The sequence below is a fragment of the Heptranchias perlo genome, chromosome 17 (genome assembly GCF_035084215.1).
Source record: "Heptranchias perlo isolate sHepPer1 chromosome 17, sHepPer1.hap1, whole genome shotgun sequence".
NCBI lineage: Eukaryota > Metazoa > Chordata > Chondrichthyes > Hexanchiformes > Hexanchidae > Heptranchias > Heptranchias perlo.
Genome location: NC_090341.1, coordinates 8,365,276 through 8,386,935, shown reverse-complemented (window position 1 = coordinate 8,386,935; position 21,660 = coordinate 8,365,276). Strand labels below are relative to the sequence as shown.

General features: G+C 46.6%; 1 protein-coding gene across 4 annotated transcripts in view; it reads left to right on the top strand.

Annotated features, from left to right (window-relative positions):
* The window catches only part of hemk1 (HemK methyltransferase family member 1), a 96,155-nt gene that overhangs the window by 33,683 nt on the left and 40,812 nt on the right, over positions 1–21,660 (top strand). For 3 of the 4 annotated variants that reach the window (XR_010966044.1, XM_067998432.1, XM_067998431.1), the window contains one exon: positions 20,696–20,863. The exons of the other annotated variant lie outside the window; for it this stretch is intronic. Coding sequence is in view for 2 of the 3 variants with exons in the window: in XM_067998432.1 (XP_067854533.1) it covers positions 20,696–20,863 (168 nt within the window). In the remaining variant the exon portion in view is untranslated. The remainder of the gene's footprint in view (positions 1–20,695; positions 20,864–21,660) is intronic. 4 annotated transcript variants of the gene reach the window in all.

The window sequence follows — 21,660 nt, the reverse complement described above, 5'->3', positions numbered from 1 at the left end:
CTCTGGGAGCAAGCCAAAGAGGATTTCAACAGTAAGTCTACACATTTCTCTAACGTAACCAGTGCATCTTTGGCCCTGAGGCTAGCGGACTGGAATATAGCTGTGTTTCTCTCAGGACTGCAGCTGCGCTCACAATACCTCCCGCTTTTGCCAACAGTAGACCCTGCCAGGGGGTGTCCCTGGCCCATCTTAATGGCCCAGGACAGGAAATTTCGGCCTACCTGGGCCTGCACAGGCGCAGCCCAATTTGGGCGCCCCGCTTCTGTCCAGCGGCAGTGCAGATTGTGTCAGGAATGTTAATTCAGCTTCATTTTCCTGCTCGGTAAATTCTCTCAATCTATTCTACCAGGAGCACCATCACTGCTCACTGAAAGATATTAAAAAGATAGTAGGTTGAATTTTCTGACCAACAGTATTGTTACCACCGGTAGGATTCAGGCAAATGTCAGAAGATGTTTCCACTTGCGGGGGAGACCTGAACTAGGGGCCATAAATATATGATAGTCACTAATAAATCCAATGGGGAATTCAGGAGAGTGGTTAGAATTTGGAACTCGCTACCACAAGGAGTAGTTGTGGCGATTAGCATAGATGTATTTAGGGGGAAGCTAGATAAATATGAGGGAGAAAGGAATACAACGATATGCTGATAGGATTAGATGACGTAGGGAGGGAGGAGGCTCGTGCGGACCATAAACACCGGCATGGACCTGTTGGGCCAAATGGCCTGTTTCTGTGCTGTACATTCTATGTAATGTAAAATAGGAACTGGGCAATTAGTTGGCTAGTATTCCTGCCATGCAGACCAGAAGGAACATAGGAACAGGAGAAGGCCATTTAGCCCCTCGAGCCTGTTCTGCCATTCAGTGAGTTCATAGCTGATCTTTGACCTAACTCCATATACCCACCTTAGCCCCATATCCCTTAATACCTTTGGTTAACAAAAATCTATCAATCTCAGATTTAAAATTAACAATTGAGCTAGCATCAACTGCCGCTTGCAGAAAAGAGTTCCAAACTTCTACCACCCTTTGCGTGTAGAAGTGTTTCCTCACTTTACTCCTGAACGTCCTGGCTCTAATTTTTAGGCTGTGCCCCTAAATCTGTACCGAGTTAGCTGATTCCATCCAGGATTCCTGCTCCTGATTGCCATTCAGTGGCTCAGACAGAGTATGTGTGTGCTGCTTGGAGAGAACAGGATCGGGCACAGATATAATGCCCTCCACAGTTAAGCAGCCAGCTTCCAGTCACTGTCTTGCCTTGGGCTGAGGAATGGTCACTTGGTTGAGATACCAAAGGATGGCTGACCTCTGTAAAACTATAGCCCAGAAAGGCGAGGGAAGGTCAACAACCTGTGTATTTTTAGTTTAATGATAGCTGAATGATCCCCAGGGTGGTAAAACCCATGATGTACATGTGTTTTGTCATTCTTTGTTAACTAAATAAATAAACCCAGCCACAGGAAAATAAAGATTTAAAGATCTGCATGGCCTCAGTATTTCTTCTACCCAATCCCAAATTATCCTATTCTGTCTCTCTCCATTAATCAATTACTCCAGTATTAGAAGAAAGAACTTGCAATTATCTAGCACCTTTCACATCCACAGGACATCCCTAAGCGTTTTACAACTAATGCATTATTTTTGAAGTCACTGACGTGGGCAAATCCTACAAACACCAAATGAAAAACTAAAATCCATTTTTTTGGTTATGTTGTTTGAGCGAGGAATGTTGGTCATGACAGGGATAACTCCCTTCTCTTCAAATCGTGCCATGGGATCTTTTACACGCACATGAGCAGGCAGATGGGCCTCGGTTTAATGTTTCATCTGAAGTACAGCACCTCCAACAATGTAGCAGTCCCGCAGTATTTCACTGATGTCCGCCTAGATTACACGCCAAAGTCTATGGTAAGACTTAAACCCATTGCCTTCTGATTCAGAGGTGAGAGTGATACCAATTGAGACAAGTTGATACCAGTAGGAGAATCATTTTACTGGTGGGTTCAGTTAGTGCCAGGTAAAAATCGGGAGGTCTACCTACCTTCAACAGAAATATATGAACGGAGTGTATCAACAGTATTAACTTAAATAGCTGTGTACTGTATAAATCACCCCAATCCTCATGAATATGTGTAAATAAATTGGATTTGATGTTAAAGTAATTTTAATTTTTAGAAATTATCTTTCATTCAAGTTCACTTTTTATGCTTGCCTCCTTCCCGCTCTAGTGTCCAGACAAGGAACCTTTCCCGAATGCTGTGTCAGCATTGCTTTTTAACCCAACACCATATAATTTTCCTTTCCCTCCTCCCCCAAGTCACCCAATCAAAATCAGAAACTTATTGCGTTTACAGGGAGAAGAATTCTTAAGAGGGAGAGTGGTGCAAACCCATGTACTCTGCCACCTGGCACAAACATATCAATAATACCACAAAGCAACCCATGGAGATGCGTCCTGTACTATGCATTTAAGCGGAATCTATATAATTACATGAGGGAGAAAGGAATAAAGGGTTATGCTGATAGGGCTAGATGAAGTAGGGAGGGAAGAGGCTCGTGTGGAGCATAAACACCGGCACAGACCAGTTGGGCCAAATGGCCTGTTTCTGTGCTGTAAATTCTGTGTAATTCTATATATTCGTCTACTCAAGTAAATAAAAGCTTTCTGAATTTTAATGAATCCAATCTCAACCAGAATCTATGATTTTGATTGCTTGGCTAATCAGATTAAAGCTGCATCATACACCCTGTGGCTTCATATTTTTATCCACGTCACTGCTCGTGTTTCTGTGTCTGCATGTGTGCATATTTTAAAGCTGTGATGTGGAGATGCCGGTGATGGACTGGGGTTGACAATTGTAAACAATTTTACAACACCAAGTTATAGTCCAGCAATTTTATTTTAAATTCACAAGCTTTCGGAGATTTTCTCCTTCCTCAGGCAAATGTTTCAAGATCTCCTTGAAGCCTACGCATTTATACATATTGAACAATAATACATGGTGTTTACAGACTGCCCCTGCAACTGCCCGTTGCCAAGGCAATCACCGTGTTCAGACAGAGAGGTGTTACCTGCAGAACCTCCGAATACACATTCAACAAAAAAACAAACAGGGAAAAAAAACAGAGAAAAAAAAACACAGAGAGAGGCAGAAACATCCGGAAGGCAGAGAGAGCCAGCAAATGACCCATTATATTAAAAACAGATAACATTTGTTCGCTGGTGGGGTAACGTGTAGCGTGACATGAACCCAAGATCCCGGTTGAGGCCGTCCTCATGGGTGCGGAACTTGGCTATCAATTTCTGCTCGACGATTTTGCGTTGTCGTGTGTCTCGAAGGCCGCCTTGGAGTACGCTTACCCGAAGGTCGGTGGATGAATGTCCATGACTGCTGAAGTGTTCCCCGACTGGGAGGGAACCCTCCTGTTTGGCGATTGTTGCGCGGTGTCCGTTCATCCGTTGTCGCAGCGTCTGCATGGTCTCGCCAATGTACCATGCTCTGGGGCATCCTTTCCTGCAACGTATGAGGTAGACAACGTTGGCTGAGTCACAGGAGTATGAACCATGCACCTGGTGGGTGGTGTCATCTCGTGTGATGGTGGTATCTGTGTCGACGATCTGGCATGTCTTGCAGAGGTTACCGTGGCAGGGTTGTGTGGCGTCGTGGACGCTGTTCTCTTGAAAGCTAGGTAGTTTGCTGCGAACGATGGTCTGTTTGAGGTTGGGTGGCTGTTTAAAGGCGAGTAGTGGAGGTGTGGGGATGGCCATAGCGAGGTGTTTGTCCTCATTGATGACATGTTGAAGGCTGCGGAGAACATGGCGTAGTTTCTCCGCTCCGGGGAAGTACTGGACGACAAAGGGTACTCTGTTGGTTGCGTCCCGTGTTAGTCTCCTGAGGAGGTCTATGCGATTTTTTGCTGTGGCCCGTCGGAACTGTCGATCGATGAGTCGAGCGTCATATCCCGTTCTTACTAGGGCGTCTTTCAGCGTCTGTAGGTGTCCATCGCGTTCCTCCTCGTCTGAGCAGACCCTGTGTATTCGCAGGGCCTGTCCATAGGGGATGGCCTCTTTGACGTGGTTAGGGTGGAAGCTGGAAAAGTGGAGCATCGTGAGGTTGTCCGTGGGCTTGCGGTAGAGTGAGGTGCTGAGGTGCCCGTCTTTGATGGAGATTCGTGTGTCCAAGAAAGAAACTGATTCTGAGGAGTAGTCCATGGTGAGCTTGATGGTGGGATGGAACTTGTTGATGTTATCGTGTAGTCTCTTTAGTGATTCCTTGCCGTGGGTCCATAGAAAGAAAATGTCGTCGATGTATCTGGTGTATAGTGTTGGTTGGAGGTCTTGTGCAGTGAAGAAGTCCTGCTCGAACTTGTGCATGAAAATGTTGGCGTATTGGGGTGCGAATTTGGTCCCCATGGCTGTTCCGTGTGTTTGGGTAAAGAACTGGTTATCGAAGGTGAAGACATTGTGATCCAGGATGAAGCGGATGAGTTGTAGGATGGCTTCCGGAGATTGGCTGTTGTTGGTGTTGAGTATTGATGCTGTCGCAGCGATGCCGTCATCGTGGGGGATACTGGTGTATAGTGCCGAGACGTCCATCGTGGTGAGAAGTGTTCCTGGTTCAACTGGTCCGTGGGTACTGAGTTTTTGTAGGAAGTCTGTAGTGTCACGACAGAAGCTGGGGGTTCCCTGTACGATGGGTTTCAGGATGCCCTCGATGTATCCAGAGAGGTTCTCACACAGGGTTCCGTTGCCTGATACGATGGGACGTCCGGGTGTGTTGGCTTTGTGTATCTTTGGGAGGCAGTAGAAGTCTCCCACGCGGGGATTACGTGGGATGAGAATGCGTAGGATGCTTTGAAGGTCTGGATCGAAGGTCTTGATCAGTTTGTTGAGCTGGTGGGTGTGTTCTTTGGTCGGATCTGCGGGTAACCGTCTGTAGTGTTCCTGGTTGTCCAGTTGTCGGTATGCTTCTTTGCAATAGTCTGTTCTGTTCTGTATGACTATGGCTCCTCCTTTGTCCGCTGGTTTGATGACGATGTTGCGGTTGGTCTTGAGAGCGTTGATGGCGTTGCGTTGTGCTCGGGTGACATTCTGGACTGTCTTCTGAGTGCGGCTGATGAATCTGGCATTGACGCATTTCCTGACAGCTTGAGCATACATGTCCAGCTGAGGGCAGCGACCCTCCGGAGGAGTCCAGTTTGACTCTTTCCTCTTCGGTTGCTGTACCGCGGATCCCTCTGTCTGCTGTTCCGGATCGTCGATTGTCTCATTGGGTTCGCTGCTGAAATCTTGGGGTTTGTGGTAGAATTCCCGGAGCCTCATTCTCCTGATGAATTCCTCTGTGTCCGCCGCGAGACTAGTGGGGTCCATTTTGGTAGTGGGGCAGAAATTGAGCCCTCGGCTGAGAACTTCGATTTCGTCTGGTTGAAGGGTGTGGTCGGATAAATTGACAATAGACTTCCCTGTGGTTGCAATAGACTTCCCTGTGGTTGCAACGCTACACGTTACCCCACCAGCGAACAAATGTTATCTGTTTTTAATATAATGGGTCATTTGCTGGCTCTCTCTGCCTTCCGGATGTTTCTGCCTCTCTCTGTGTTTTTTTTTCTCTGTTTTTTTTCCCTGTTTGTTTTTTTGTTGAATGTGTATTCGGAGGTTCTGCAGGTAACACCTCTCTGTCTGAACACGGTGATTGCCTTGGCAACGGGCAGTTGCAGGGGCAGTCTGTAAACACCATGTATTATTGTTCAATATGTATAAATGCGTAGGCTTCAAGGAGATCTTGAAACATTTGCCTGAGGAAGGAGAAAATCTCCGAAAGCTTGTGAATTTAAAATAAAATTGCTGGACTATAACTTGGTGTTGTAAAATTGTTTACAAATATTTTAAAGCTGTTACATGAGCTGCTGCTTCAGCAAACAGTTTTGTGCTCATCCTTTTCGAAGGGTGCAAATTGCAGACAATAATTGATTTGCTGGTAAGTAGAAACCACATCTTGTGGTTGACCTTGCCCAATTCTCATTAAATGTAAAGGCCAAAAACATTTCTGTAGAAATGGCACAAACTGAATTTGCTCAGTTGGTGTCTCCTTTTCTTTTGAACAAATGTCAATGCTCTATTTTCTTGTGAATCATGCACTGATGAAACACTGATGATGAAGGGGGGCGATTTTGGTCTGCTCAACAGCCCCATTTCTGCTCAAGCAGGGCAGTAACAGGTTGGAAAACGGAGGGTCGGTTCCTCCAGATCAGTTTGCGCTGGTGGTAGAACTCGCCTGATTTTCCAGGGGAGGGAGCTCCCGTAAGGAACAGGCAGGAACCTACTGAATAAATGCAAATTGGGGTCTTGTAACATCGTTGCGACGCAGACCTGATTTCCCGACCTTACCAACTGACTACCGCCAGTTCCTGTTTCCGCCCACAAACCATGGATGGTCGAAGTTCTGAGGTGGCCATAGTCAAACACTTTATAAAGGGACCCTCAACTGCTGTCAGGTAAAGCTGTATGGAGCTTTAGGAGAAACTTTTCTTGGAGTAACTTGCGGGTATTTTGACCTCATTATTAGTTCTTTTAGTCGCTTTGTAGGCTCTGGACTGTAGAGGGGTTTTTGACATTCTATTTTGTTCCTTTATGGGGGTATTCCACCAACCCCAGTCTGGAAGGAGGAAGGGCTAAACAGTGCTACAGTTGAAGGGAGTGCAAATCGAAGGATGCATGCTCGTAAAAATCCTTACCAGCAGAGTTTGTAGGACCAGAAAAACATACCTGCAGTTCGCTGAAGAGAAATGTATAAAGAGTCTCTGCTTCTCTGGGGTTGCAGTGACAGAGCTGTATCAAATCCAACTGCTGCAGCTAGCACAGCACCACCTGTTGCAATCAAGGTCACTGCAGCTCTGAACCTCTTTGCCTTCGGCTCCTTCCAGGCTGCTGCATCGGTCAATCTGCAATCCATGCTTGTATTAAATGGGTGACTCATGCCTTGTTGCTAGAGCAAACACATTCATCACTTCTTTCATCGACGTGCAAAAGCAACAAGACAGGGCTCTGGGCTTTGCACAGATTACAGGATTCCTCCCTCTTTGCCCCACCCCCCCACAAGACCAGTATATCATTGGCTGCACCCACATCACTGTGAGCTCTTTCACGCAATGCATCCACCTTCATACAATGCGATCACCTTCATGAATCAAAAGTTGTACATGTAGTTATATAGAAACTACAGCACAGAAACCGGCCATTTGGCCCAACTACTCTATGCCGGCATTTATGCTCCACGCGAGCCTCCTCCCTCACGACTTCATCTAACCCTATCAGCATACTCTTCTACTGCTTTCTCCCTTGTGCTTATCTAGCTTCCCCTTAAATGCATCTATACTATTTGCCTCAACTACGTAAATGTATCAAATTAATAATGACAGTGACGGTCAACACAAATTGAACAACTAAGAAAGCATACGAGCCCAGATGGATTGCCTCACAATATATACCGTTTCCCACCATTTGTAGTCTACTAAGGTTTTGATTCCTTTCTCAATATTTTTATTATCCTGTTGCATACGAACCACATGTTCTTGCGAGGTAGTTGTACGTTGAAGGATTGACTTCAAACTAAGAGATGGGGGTGGGGGGCGGAATCGGGTGGCCGAAGTGGACCACCGACCCTAGGGCTTCCTCCTGAAGGGGCAGCTCCATCTGTATTTCTGTAATGTTGTGCAGGTGAACTGGTAATAACATTTTACTCCCGACTTTGACTGGTTCAACTGGGGAAAGACAGAACATAGGGCTATTAATGGGGCAAAGGGTTTCCCCATGATGTAGGTGTGAGGCACTGGTTGTAATGCAGTACCTTCCCCTGCCCAGGTAGGCAGTTCTCGCCTGGCCAGGACTCCGTCGGCTTACAGCGACTGCAGTTTGGAGAATGTTTGTCCATTGTGAACCCACACACTGGTGTAGTGTGCTGGTACACATCTCACCTACACACCCACTTGTTTCCAACTTGTTGGCAACACTCCAGTCCTGGGGCTAACCACGTGCTCTTTTTGATAACCATTGAGGATGGTACCAAAACTCCTTAAGGATAGTATTGTCATCGGAATGTTCAATGACTCCTATGGATTCCACCTTGTACAACCGCACAGGAGGGGCTGTAGAGTTCACGATGATCAGGACTGCCAATATCATTGAGACCTGGCCATCACTACCCTGAGAGTGGGCCCGAGGGGCGAAAAAGGCCAGGCTGTGCCGCCTGATGCATTTATATTCTTCTTCCATTTCATTGGTTCCTAGCCAGGTGGCCAAGTGGTGATTCTTGACAAAGGCAGGAATACGATTAGATTTTAGGTCAGACAATCCTTATTGTAGTAAGGTAAGAACAAAGTTTCCATACAAACTACAGGTAACTGCTTTGGAGACATTCTGCTGTGCGTACTCTTGGTTGTTTTCTCCAATTATCTCATTGACCTTATTCGAGATGGACTGCATGGCCGCTACTATCTCTTGAGTGGATAACAGCGTTTTACCTTGTTCGTGGATTAGGTCCCCGCTTTGGTCATTTAATTTGGTTAAAAGACCCTTCAGTTGCCTCCATGACTTTGTCGTGTTCCCACATAGACTCGACAGCTATACGATTCAGGCCAGCCATGCTGGCGGTGGCTCCTATCCCCACCCATTCGGCTAAACCGCATTTGCTTCGGGCCTTTGGCCCTTCACCCATATCTGAGTCAGGGCTCCTCCAATCTGTCCTTTGCTTCCTCACCTGTGCGTCTCCTACCACTTCATTTAACATGAGGCGAAACAAATTAAGGTAGCTACCTTGGCACAATCCATCAGGCACATCCAGAGAGGTTAAATTAAAAACAGCCAGAACAATTTCAAAGTGCATGTCGTTATATAACAAATCGCCTGATTCCATCACTTCTAACCCATTTGTTTGTGGATTAGGGAGTAACATGGGACAAGGGGACCTGGACTTCCGGCGGTGTTTTTAACTGGTTTCCCAATGGCCTCTAACCTCACATGAGAGCTGACACTGTCATCACCTGTTACCACTGAGCCTATTCCAGAACTGGGGCCAGTTTAACATTTGAATTAGTACCAGGCCATTCTTTCTTTCAGGTTGTTGGGATATTTTCCCTATACAGGGCACCCCGACATCACCTACAGGAGGAGCAAACATGCTGAATTGGTCTTGAAACCACCGCCACCTGATCCCCACCGCTATTCCATTACCGTTACAAATGCATTTTACCCGAACCCCATTCCCTTCCTCCACACACGCGCCAATAGTTCGATTCCCATACAACAGTTTTTCCATGTAACCAGGGCCTGCCACCTCCCAGCGGCAGTTCCACTGTCGACTCAGTCGTTCCTCGATTTCTCTCGCCCTTTCTTCCTTGGACGGATTATATTTATACCGTTCATCTTGGGGACCCACTCCGGCACCAACCCTTAATCACTGCTGAATTACACGCTTGCAGCCTGCCCAATTTGATTATTATACACATCCACCCAACGAATCTCACCATACCTGGGAAGTGATCAAACACAGTATCTGGTTACTTATCAGTCTGTTTACTGTTTCTTCTGGCTTCACCTCCGGTCCTGTTTTGGTCACTGCAAGGATAACCGGGGTGAGGAAGAGAGTCCCGGGACCATATAGTCACTGGACAGTACCCATGCAGGCTGGGTAGTTGGATGGGGTCGCAGCTCCCTGTCGGTAATGGCCATTGGTTCATCATGTGGCCACCATTCATTGGCATTATCTAGCATGATAATTTTTAAACTATCTACTTGTCCCTTAGGCACCGGACCTTTATACGAATTCAGCTGGTTAACATGGACCCATCGGTCTGCAATTTTCCGCTTGGGCCCTTGACAGTGTGTTTTATATACTTGTGGACCTAATTTGTCAATGATCGGGTAAGGACTCTCAAACTTTGGGTTCTCCTCTTGACGATTGACCCGGGCCATCACCTGGTCTCCCACCTTATAACCTTCAAAATCGGCTGACGAACACCTAGGGGATCCTATTCTGGCCATACCCAAGTTACGGGTTGTGGACCGCTGCACCTGCTCCAAATGATTTTGCAGCAATTGCCTTCTTTGATCCGTGCGGACTCCATCCACCTGGAAGCCGGACAGACAACCAGCCACCCACATTTCTGGCAGCCACATTCTCCTCTCAGTCATAATTTCATAGGGGCTAAACCCCATACTCTTCGAGAGGGTCCCCCTAATAGTCATTAGAAGGAGGGGTATCAGGCTGTCCCACTCCTTCCCTGAATCAGTGAGGGCTTTCACCAACTGATTTTTAAGGGTACAGTTCATTCGTTCCACTATTCCTGCTGCTTGGGGATTATATGGGATGTGAAAGCGTGACTTAATCCCTAACAATTTAAGAGTTTCTTTCATCGCCTGACCTGTGAAATGGGAACCTTGATCAGATTCGATATTTTCTGGCAGACCCCACCGGGTGAAAACATGCTCAATCAGGACCTTTTCAGTATGATTTGCAGTAGCATTGGTGACCAAGAAAACTTCTACCTAGTTTGAAAAACAATCTACTACCACCAGGGCAAACTCTTTGTCTCTAGAGGTGTGAGGCAGGGGTCCAATATAGTTAATTTGGAGAGTTTTCCATGGACCACTTGTTGCTTTTACATGGGCTGGTGGGACTTTGATTTTTGGGCCTGGATCATACTGGGCACAGACAATACACTGATCCACTACTTCGTCCACCATTTGTCTTATGTTAGGCCACCACATATTTTGGCCCGTAGAGGGTCTGGGATTACCACCCGGTTTTGGAATCATAGTAATTGATCTGGTTGCCATGTGATGCCCTCCCTGTTTTTGGGACACCCTGGGGACCATGGCATGGTGCCCTTCATGGCTTGCCTGATTGTTGCAATCCAAGGGTCCTGGCTTTGCATTTCCACCAACATCGGGCTATTCCGACAAGTGGGCTGCAGCAGAGTAACGGAAGCCTTAGCCATGTTCGGGGCTGCCCATTCCTCCCCACTCTCCCGGAAGCCTCTGGCCAATTTATCAGCCTTTCGTTTCTCGTCTGCCCAGGGGATGTTTTTAGAATGTGCTTTAACCTTCACTATGGCCACAGGATATTGCCGCTCCCTCGCTTGGCTAAGGACATTTTGCAGTGATCCAGCCGTGGGGAATGGTTTGCCATCTGCGGAGGCAAAGCCTCTCATTTCCCAGATGGGTAGATAATCGGTTAGGGATAGGCAGGTAAAGTGACTATCAGAGAAGATAGTTAAAGGCCATTCCCCCACTGGCATTTGGAGGACATAGGCTACAGCGGCCAGTTCAGCTTGCTGTGCCGATTGCCTTTCCAACAACTTAACGGATTTTCCTATGCCCTCCTTGGGTGCATAAACTCCAAATCTGACACAGGTGCCTCTCCTAGATCCGTCCACAAAGACATGGTGAGTCAGGTATAGGGTGGGTGCCAAATGGCCCTTCACCCAGTTCTGGTATAACCAAAGTGCACTCGTGCGGTTTTCCTGGTACCAGAAGACCAGCTGCTAAAAACAAGGGGGTGGTCGTATGTTTGACTATCAGGTTACATTCTTGCAGAACCAATGTCCATCGCACAATCCTGTTACTGGATACCGTTCCATCCCACAACAACCCGGTAGAGTAACAGTTCAGTGGGCATATCAGCAGTGAGGAGGACCACCTCCTCCAAACCAGTAATGTATGCAAACTTGTTAGTGGCCCAGTACACAGCCTTTAGGTGTCGCTTATGTGCGGCGATAGCCTCATATATTGGAAATATATCGCCGTTCCTTCATTGTCGCTGGGTCAAAATCCTGGAACTCCCTTCCTAACAGCACTGTGGGAGAACCGTCACCACACGGACTGCAGCAGTTCAAGAAGGCGGCTCACCACCACCTTCTCAAGGGCAATTAGGGATGGGCAATAAATGCTGGCCTTGCCAGCGACGCCCACATCCCGTGAACGAATAAAAAAAAAAGGCTATGGGATGCATACGCCACAGGAACCAATGTCCCATGTCTTTCCTGCAAAAGGACAGCTGACAGGGATACATCGTTGGTAGCTACCTCCATGGAGAAGGATTTCCCTGCTTCCGGAGTTTTTAATGTTGGTGCACCTGCGATGGCCTGTTTAATCTGTACCACTGCTTGTTCTTGCAAGGACTGCCACTCCCAGGGAGCACCTTTCCTAAATAATGCATACAAGGGGGCCTTTCAGGTCGCAAAGTCCTCAATAAATATCCTATGATATCCTACCAACCCGAGAAATCGTCGCAACGATGGGACATCATGAGATATCGGGGTACCCTTTATGGCGTCTGTCTTATCCTCAGCAATTTTCCTACACCCGTGCGATATGGTAATGCCCAGATAGGATATACTGGGTTGTGCTATCTGTGCCTTTTTGAGGTTTAATTTCAGCCCACTTTTGGTGATCAACGTCAACAATTCTTGGAGCAGTTCCACATGGATTCCGTGTGGAGCAGGATATCGTCCACATATTGGACTAGGGCCTCTCTCCAGGAAAAGTGCGCCAATTGGTCTTGTAACATTTGGTGAAAGATGGACGGGGAATTGTGGAAGCCCTGTGGTAGGCATGTCCACGTCTACTGTTCGCCTTGCAGGGTAAATGCGAATTTATATTGTCATGGCTCAGTGAGGTGGACGGACCAAAAGCCAGTTGAGACATCCAGTACTGTGAAGACCTTTGATGTGGCTGAGGTACGCATTTGAGCCTCCGGGGAAGAGTTGACTGTTGGCGCCACAGCTGGGGAATGATGATGGACTTCTCTGTAATCAATAGTCAACCGCCAGGCCCCATCGAGTTTCCGGACCGGCCAGATGGGGGAATTCCAGGTGCTGGTCGTCCTATGCAACACCCACTGTGTTACCAAGGACTCAATGACCTGCGCCACAGGTCCCTCTGCTTCCTTTGGGAACCGGTTCTGTCTAGTGGGCCAGATGGGATCTGGGCCTTGTATATCAACTTCCCGGTCCATCCTCCCACACTCGTTTTTATGTCTGGCCCAACGTGTAGCCTGCTTGATTACCCCCTCAACCTCGGGCAAATTGTGCCTGAGAAGTTGGTCGAGACAGTATTGAACCTTCACCCCCACGGACCAAATTTTCCCTTCAGATTGGACTACTACATTCCCTCCTGTGTCCGTATTCCCCGGCCACAGACATTGATTAATCACGTCTAACACAATATCATGTTTCCGGAGCCAATCCACCCCTAATATGCCATCTGATTCCTCGCTGTGTCCCTCTGTCCAAACAGCTGGGTGACGGGTGTTCAAGGTGCCCACAGTCAGGCTGGTTTCTACTAACTGACTGTGGTCCATTCCTCCCCCAAAGCCTCCTAATTCTATCACTCCTTTATAGGCGAATGTCTAGGCCGTGTGGGCCGCCCTGGTATCGACCAACAACATTCGGGAAATCCCCCCCACTGTTGCGGTTACATAGGGCCTGCCGTAAGGGTCTGAATGCAACTCACTCACAAATCCCTGCACCAGCGTGGGCGCCAACCTTCATAGTGGTCTTGGAGCGTTACTCGGCCCAGGCCCTGTGGCGTACACCTGCCCGGATTCCCTTGTATATCGTTTTAATTCCTCAGTCTCCTTCCGCAAACAGTCCACCTCATCGGTCCCTCTTCCTATCGGGCCCTTCCCATGAGGCTAGCTAGTTCCCCCATTTGGACATTGCTTGGGAAAATGGCCCCTTTGCCCACAGTTCCAACACCCTGGAGCTAACCGAGTCTGGGTTTTAGGGGAGTGCTGGACAGAGTGCCCAAACTGTGGCTGCTCCTCGTTCCTCCTTGGGGGCGCTGTGCTACGTACACCCGTTGGCTGGACCACATGGATCTTTTGGGATTTTACTTGTTCCCACTTCAGATTCATCCACCCCTTTACCCACTCTTCATTGTGGTTTTTATCGGAGGGATCATTAAATAGCATTAATTGCATTTCACTTCTCATGCACGGCCCCAATCAGGTGTTGAATCCACTGCCTTACTTCGAATCAATCGTCGTTATCATGATCGCACCCAGGAAAGGCTGCCTGATAATGATTCCATAATCGGTCTGCAAACACATTTGGGGGCTCACTGGCCTCCTGCTTGCATTCCAGCAGGCCTTTTAGGACATTGCGATTAGATGCCGACCCATGACCAGTGGCTTTTCACACCACCTCTTTCACCCCTCTCCAGGTCCCAGTGCCTTTCTTAAACGAGGTGGGAAGAGTCTTATACACGTCTGGATGACACACATGGAGTAGCAATTTCACCCTTTCCTCCTCATCGCAATTTTGTAGGTCAGCCACTTGTTCTATTGCGGTTATGCTGGGACGCTGGTCCTCTCTAGGCTTAATCTGTGGGATATTCTGGGCTATCTCTCTTAATTGAAGAGCACCAGATGGTACTATGGTGGTTCCCACATCCTCCCCTCTTGCGTCTTTCTTTGTTACCTCAAGGGGCATTATCACCCCTTTTCCCTCTACGCTCATGCCTGCACTACCCTTATCCAGGTCGCCCTGTTCTTCCCTTCTATGTTCATATTCCAAGGCAGCCCATGCGAGATTGTTGCACTCTATTTCCCCCGCTGAACCTTCCTGATCCACTAACCCGTTGCCCCGATACAGCGAACATAAGACCCGTTGTTGCTCCAACTTATCCTTCAACTCCCGAATCTGTTTTTGACACATCTCATGATTGTCTCCCTTTCCAGCAATTTTCTGGTACTCTACCTGTTGCTTAAGAGCACCCCTTAGGGCAGCACTCAGTTCATCGGTTTTCCTTTGGTATTGTTCTACCAGCCCTTTCCTTTCTCCCAGCTCTGCCTGACACTGCATCAATTTTCTGATCTTATCACTAATCTCAATCCGTAAATAAGAAAGTGATCCGGACAGAGACACTCAATGCTGGTTTCTCAACCTACTCTGATTCCTCTCTGCCACTTCCTTTTGTTCTTCTAATTCTTCTTTTAATTTGGTTATTTTCTGTGTTTGCCATAGAATAATCAAGGCTTTCCAATCACGTTGTTTAATTTTCTTTTCCTTCCATAACCTTTTGTGTAATTCCGACATCTGTCCCAGACTGTCTGCCTCAGACTCTAATGATTTACACGCTCCTAGCTTCTTGTCCACATATTTCTGAATAGTACTGACTAACTCTTCCGCCATGACGCCTATCTCCTATACTCAACTTGTGACCGAGAGACCGTCCACTAATTTATTCCACTTAGTCGCAAACGTCTCCCTTCAAATAACCTGAGGAATGGTCCACTAATTTATTCCACTTAGTTGCAAACCGTACCCTTCCCATCGGAACCGTGTCTAGCAATCCAACTTACTTTTTTCAACACTTCAACTCGAGCCCGTCCAGGAACGCCAATGTAAGGAAATATCTTAAACTCAATTAAATGATTCCTCGTGGTTCAGACTCGAGCGTATTGTCCAAGTGCAAGTTTATTACTCAGACTAGAATAGTATAATAACTATTATGGTTATACAATAAACTCATACAATCTGGTTTCCTGCAGAGCCAAGGTGATCCGGCCTGGCTTCTGTAGGTTGGAATTTGACCGTCCTGTCCGCTTAACTAACCACAAAGCCCACTGCTTGTCCTTATATCACCCCCTTTAATGTTTGTAAACAATTTTACAACACCAAGTTATAGTCCAGCAATTTTATTTTAAATTCACAAGCTTTCGGAGATTCTCTCCTTCCTCAGGTAAATGTTCAGGATCTCCTTGAAGCCTACGCATTTATACATATTGAATAATACATGGTGTTTACAGACTGCCCCTGCAACTGCCCGTTGCCAAGGCAATCACCGTGTTCAGACAGAGAGGTGTCATCTGCAGAACCCCCGAATACACATTCAACAAAAAAACAAACAGGGAAAAAAAACAGAGAAAAAAAAAACACAGAGAGAGGCAGAAACATCCGGAAGGCAGAGAGAGCCAGCAAATGACCCATTATATTAAAAACAGATAACATTTGTTCGCTGGTGGGGTAACGTGTAGCGTGACATGAACCCAAGATCCCGGTTGAGGCCGTCCTCATGGGTGCGGAACTTGGCTATCAATTTCTGCTCGACGATTTTGCGTTGTCGTGTGTCTCGAAGGCCGCCTTGGAGTACGCTTACCCGAAGGTCGGTGGATGAATGTCCATGACTGCTGAAGTGTTCCCCGACTGGGAGGGAACCCTCCTGTTTGGCGATTGTTGCGCGGTGTCCGTTCATCCGTTGTCGCAGCGTCAGCATGGTCTCGCCAATGTACCATGCTCTGGGGCATCCTTTCCTGCAACGTATGAGGTAGACAACGTTGGCCGAGTCACAGGAGTATGAACCATGCACCTGGTGGGTGGTGTCATCTCGTGTGATGGTGGTATCTGTGTCGATGATCTGGCATGTCTTGCAGAGGTTACCGTGGCAGGGTTGTGTGGCGTCGTGGACGCTGTTCTCTTGAAAGCTGGGTAGTTTGCTGCGAACGATGGTCTGTTTGAGGTTGGGTGGCTGTTTAAAGGCGAGTAGTGGAGGTGTGGGGATGGCCATAGCGAGGTGTTTGTCCTCATTGATGACATGTTGAAGGCTGCGGAGAACATGGCGTAGTTTCTCCGCTCCGGGGAAGTACTGGACGACAAAGGGTACTCTGTTGGTTGCGTCCCGTGTTAGTCTCCTGAGGAGGTCTATGCGATTTTTTGCTGTGGCCCGTCGGAACTGTCGATCGATGAGTCGAGCGTCATATCCCGTTCTTACTAGGGCGTCTTTCAGCGTCTGTAGGTGTCCATCGCGTTCCTCCTCGTCTGAGCAGACCCTGTGTATTCGCAGGGCCTGTCCATAGGGGATGGCCTCTTTGACGTGGTTAGGGTGGAAGCTGGAAAAGTGGAGCATCGTGAGGTTGTCCGTGGGCTTGCGGTAGAGTGAGGTGCTGAGGTGCCCGTCTTTGATGGAGATTCGTGTGTCCAAGAAAGAAACTGATTCTGAGGAGTAGTCCATGGTGAGCTTGATGGTGGGATGGAACCCTTTAATGTGAGTCATCTCACATGATGCCCAGAATGTATATTGAAGTGAGGTTCCTCCAGACCCTGACATAATGGCCATGTTGAAAGTTTAATTGCTAATCAGTACCAGCTGGCAATACAAAGGGACAGGAGATGCCCTGGGCATCCCAGACAGATAATGTGATGACTGGCTGGCCTCCATTGTTCCAGCTAACCTCTGATATTAACACATGTCCTGATCTGATAATCACATCTCGATGTGATTAACTTTCAAAGCAAATTCTAACACCTTGCTGTGCGCAAATTGGCCGCCGTGTTTCCTACATTAGACCAGTGACATCGGTTGAAAGGTACTTCGTTGGCTGTAAAGCACTTTGGGACGTCCTGAGGTCGTGAAAGGCACCACAAAAATGCAATATGTAAGTGGTTTTTTTCACTTGTCCTAAGCCAGGTTTTCTTTGTTGTAAAACACATGCTGGAGTGCCAGCCCTGGTGTCTCATATAGCAGCCAAACAAACCGCTCACTGCAGCACATCAAAGAGAATGTCATGGATTTTTTTTTTAATCAATTTTTGTAAATCTACTTAAACCTTTGAAATGTCTCACTGAATCTCGCTTTTTCTGCGTTACGGTTTTTGGCCAAAATATATTTCATTTGGAGATATTGGCTCGGAATTTCCTTAGAACTACTCCCGCTCTGGCGCCATAACATTGGCTCCAGAAGTGCAGCCGAGAGGGACAGCTCCGAGGAAAGTCCGAGCCATTATATTTTCTCCTCGGGAACATCAAAGGGGAGCAGACAAATAGGGAGGAAGAAAAGATCTGAATCGTCCTTCCGCCTTTCAGTGTAAGCAGCGGAGTTTAACTCTCGAATGAAGCAGATCAAAGCAAATTGGTATAGTGATGTTTAAAGGATATTAAAGAAAGACATGCATTTATATTGCGCGTTTCACAACCTCAGGATGTCCCAAAGTACTTTACAGCCAATTAAGTACTTTTTGATGTGTAGTCACTATTGTAATGCAGGAAACAGCAGCCAATTTGCGCACTGCAGTGGTTTTGAATGCACTCACTTTGGCTATCAGCTTGTTTTGTGTCATTTAAATATTATTAAAATAAATTGGTTGGTGTTGGGAAATCAGTACAGGAGATTCTCCAGGTGGCTCAGTGTTCTACAAATCAGGAGGCCCCCTGGTTTGATCCCTGACCTGTGCTGAGTTTGTGTCAGCCTTGGATCAGTGGGTAGCACTTTCACCTCTGAGTCAGAAGGTCATGAGTTCAAGTCCCACTCCAGAGACTTGAGCACAGAATATAGGCTAACACTCCAGTGCAGGACTGAGGGAACCCATGCCACTATTTCCACATCGTTCACCTGAGGAAGGGGGTAGCCTCCGAAAGCTTGTGAATTTAAAATAAAATTGCTGGACTATAACTTGGTGTTGTAAAATTGTTTACAACTATTTCGAAGAACAGCAGGGGAGTTCTTCCCGGTGTCCTGGCAAATATTTATCCCTCAATCAACATCACAAAAAAAACATTATCTGGTTATTATCACGTTGCTGTTTGTGGGAGCTTGTTGTGCATAAATTAGCTGCCGCATTTCCTACATTACAACAGTGACGACCCTTCAAAAGTACTTCAATGGCTGTTAAGCAATTTAGGATGTGCTGAGGTTGTGAAAGGCGCTATATAAATGAAAGTTTGTTCTTTCTTTCACTTTGACTACAATCTTCACACTCACAGATGGAAGCTGAGCAATGCATTGTTATATATTCTGTGAGGAGTCGTACAACACCAGGTTATAGCTCAACAGCTTTATTTGAAATCACAAGCTTTTGGAGCTTTGCTCCTTCGTCACTCACCTGAGCTGTTGGACTATAACCTGGTGTTGTGCGACTCCTTACATTTGTCCACCCCAGTCCATCACCAGCATCTCCACATCATGGCTGTTATATATTCTGGACTTTTGTTCCCATTTGTAACTATAAGTGTAGTATTACAGCTTGTGTTAGTTCAGTGTATGGTACAGTACATGTTATGCTGCATTGGTGTGCGATCTGGAGAAGATTTTCTGCAATAGACAGGCAAAGAACAATCTGGAACAAAATCTCAGACAAATAAATGATCCCCTTCCCCTCCTCACCTACAGCACAGAAGGAGACCATTCGGCCTATTGTGCCTGTGTCAGCTCTTTGAAAGAGCTATCCAATTAGTCCCACTCCCCTGCTCTTTCCCCATAGCCCTACAAAATTATCCCCTTCAAGTATTTGTCCAATTCCCTTTTGAAAGTTACTATTGAACCTGCTACCTCCACCCTTTCAGGAGGTGCATTCCAGATCAATAACAACTCGCTGCGTAAAAAAAAATTCTCCTCATCTTTTTTTTTGCCAATTACCTTAAATCTCTGTCCTCCAGTTACCGACCGGGTAATTGGGTTCTGAGGATAGTTAGGATTGTGGCAGTGTCCTACATACAAGTGGTCATGTTGGTTGGGGTTGGGGCTGGGGTTGGTTAGCACTGCTCATGGGCAGTGGGTGGGTTGCTGTGCTAAGGGGGTAGTTCGTGTTGAGTAGGTTTCCAACAACTGGCCCCAGGCAGCTTGTTGTTTTATCAGTTTAAGATGTAGGCCAAGCATCACGTGGTCTGACTGACAGATGTCATTGTGGAGTTATCTGTATAGTTATTTACCTTTTCTACACTCATTTTTCCTCTCTGGAGTCTTTGCTGCAACACCCACTATCCACAACCAAGACAACTGGATAGGAACCTGCTCCCAGACCTCAATCAGTGTCTCTCTGTAGACAGTCATTGTGAGTTGCACAAGAGGTGACCGGCACAATGCATTTCTCTATTAGAGTGCCCGGCTGCCACTTAGTGCCCTAATCTAAAAACCTTCTCCTGACAGCACAGGGGAATTATAGGCAAGTAAGTATTTCAGCCCCTGGACTGCAATACATTTTAAAAATTTTCTCACCATTTCTCTCTTCCCTTGCTGAAGGAGCAGGCTTTTGGTGAGCAATAGTTCCATGGGTTTCTTGTGCCTGACCCAGATGACCATTCCTCATGTGTGAGCTTAGGCAGCGAGTGCTGGGGTATCCAACCATGGAAGGAATCACAGTTGAGCCGAATCCTGTGCTCATTCAGCATCCATGTGTACCTTTCAGTATAGGTAACATGGATGGGGGTCAGGAGTGGGAACTCTGTTTGATTTTACCCACCGCCCAGCCCAGACCAGGAGTCTAACTATAGCACCTCTGCTGCTCCATTGGCTGAGATCAGCTAACTAAGTAGATTGAACTTGAGACTTTTCATATCTGCATGGCTGAGTACCACAGTGGGCATTTACCCACTGCTACTGAGAGTGTATATTTTATACGAAGGCAGTGTGTGTTACATCACAGTCATGGTGTTGTCTGGTTGTTACAGTGAGGGGGCTAAGAACTAAAAGTCCTGAGGAAAACACTGATTTAGGTACTATTACAGAGCAATAAAATGATCTCATGGAACCAACTCATTAATTGAACGATGAAGTGGGGGAGGGGGGAAGGATTCTAATCTTAATGAAACCTATAATCATATGGGCACAGCAAGCTGCCTTGGTCTGTCTGTGCAGCAGTCAGTACAAAATAAATGGAAGTTCTTTTATGTTGATTTTCTGGGTTTTTTTTTTAATTTAGGAGTTGGTTAGTCTGGTACTGTCAGAACTTACCAAAGAAGAGGACGTTTCATTTTATGTTGAAAAGACTCAGTGCCAGAACTCCCATCGGGCTGCCAGCCCTCTGTTCCTGGAAATTGGGTGTGGATCTGGTGCCATAATTCTGAGCTTGTTGCACTTCTTCAAACAAGTGGGTGTTGCCAATTTCTTCATTAAAGCCCTTTCCTTTAATGGTATATTTGAACTGGAACTTTGCCGTAAAACTGTTAAAAAAAAATCATTCTTATTCATTTTAATATTCTCTTATTTTTTCTGTCTTTGTTTTATTTGAAAACAGTGCTGACAGTGCAATGGTAGTCCCACTTAATTCTACTGAAGCTTCAGAGCAAAATTATATTACATGTTTGTTTTTTAAGCTATTGCTTCCTAATGGCTTGATTATGCACCATGTCATTCTTAAATATAGATAGAAAGAACTTGGATTTAAAGAGTGCCTTTCACAATCTCACGACATCCCAAAGCACTTTACAGCCAATGAAGTACTTTTGAAGTGTAGTCACTGATGTAATGTGTGCACAGCAAGATCCCACAAACAGCAATGTGATCATGACCAGATAATCTGTTTGTGATGTTGGTTGTGGCATAAATATTGGCCAGGACACCGGGGAGATCTCCCCTGCTCTTCTTCGAAATAGTGCCATGGGATCTTTAACGTCCACTTGACAGAGCAGACGGGGCCTTGGTTTAACGTCTCATCCAAAAGACGGCACCTCAGATAGTGCAACACTCGCTCAGTATTGCACTGGAGTGTCAACCTAGGTCATGTGCTTAAGTCTCTGGAGTGGGACTTGAACCCACAGCCTTCTGACTCGGAAGCGAGAGTACTACCCACTGAGCCACTGCTGACACAATATAAGCAAAAGCAATCAAATTAAGTAATTTTGAAATCGTTTTATAACCGATTCCACCAAATAACTCGCAGCCTCT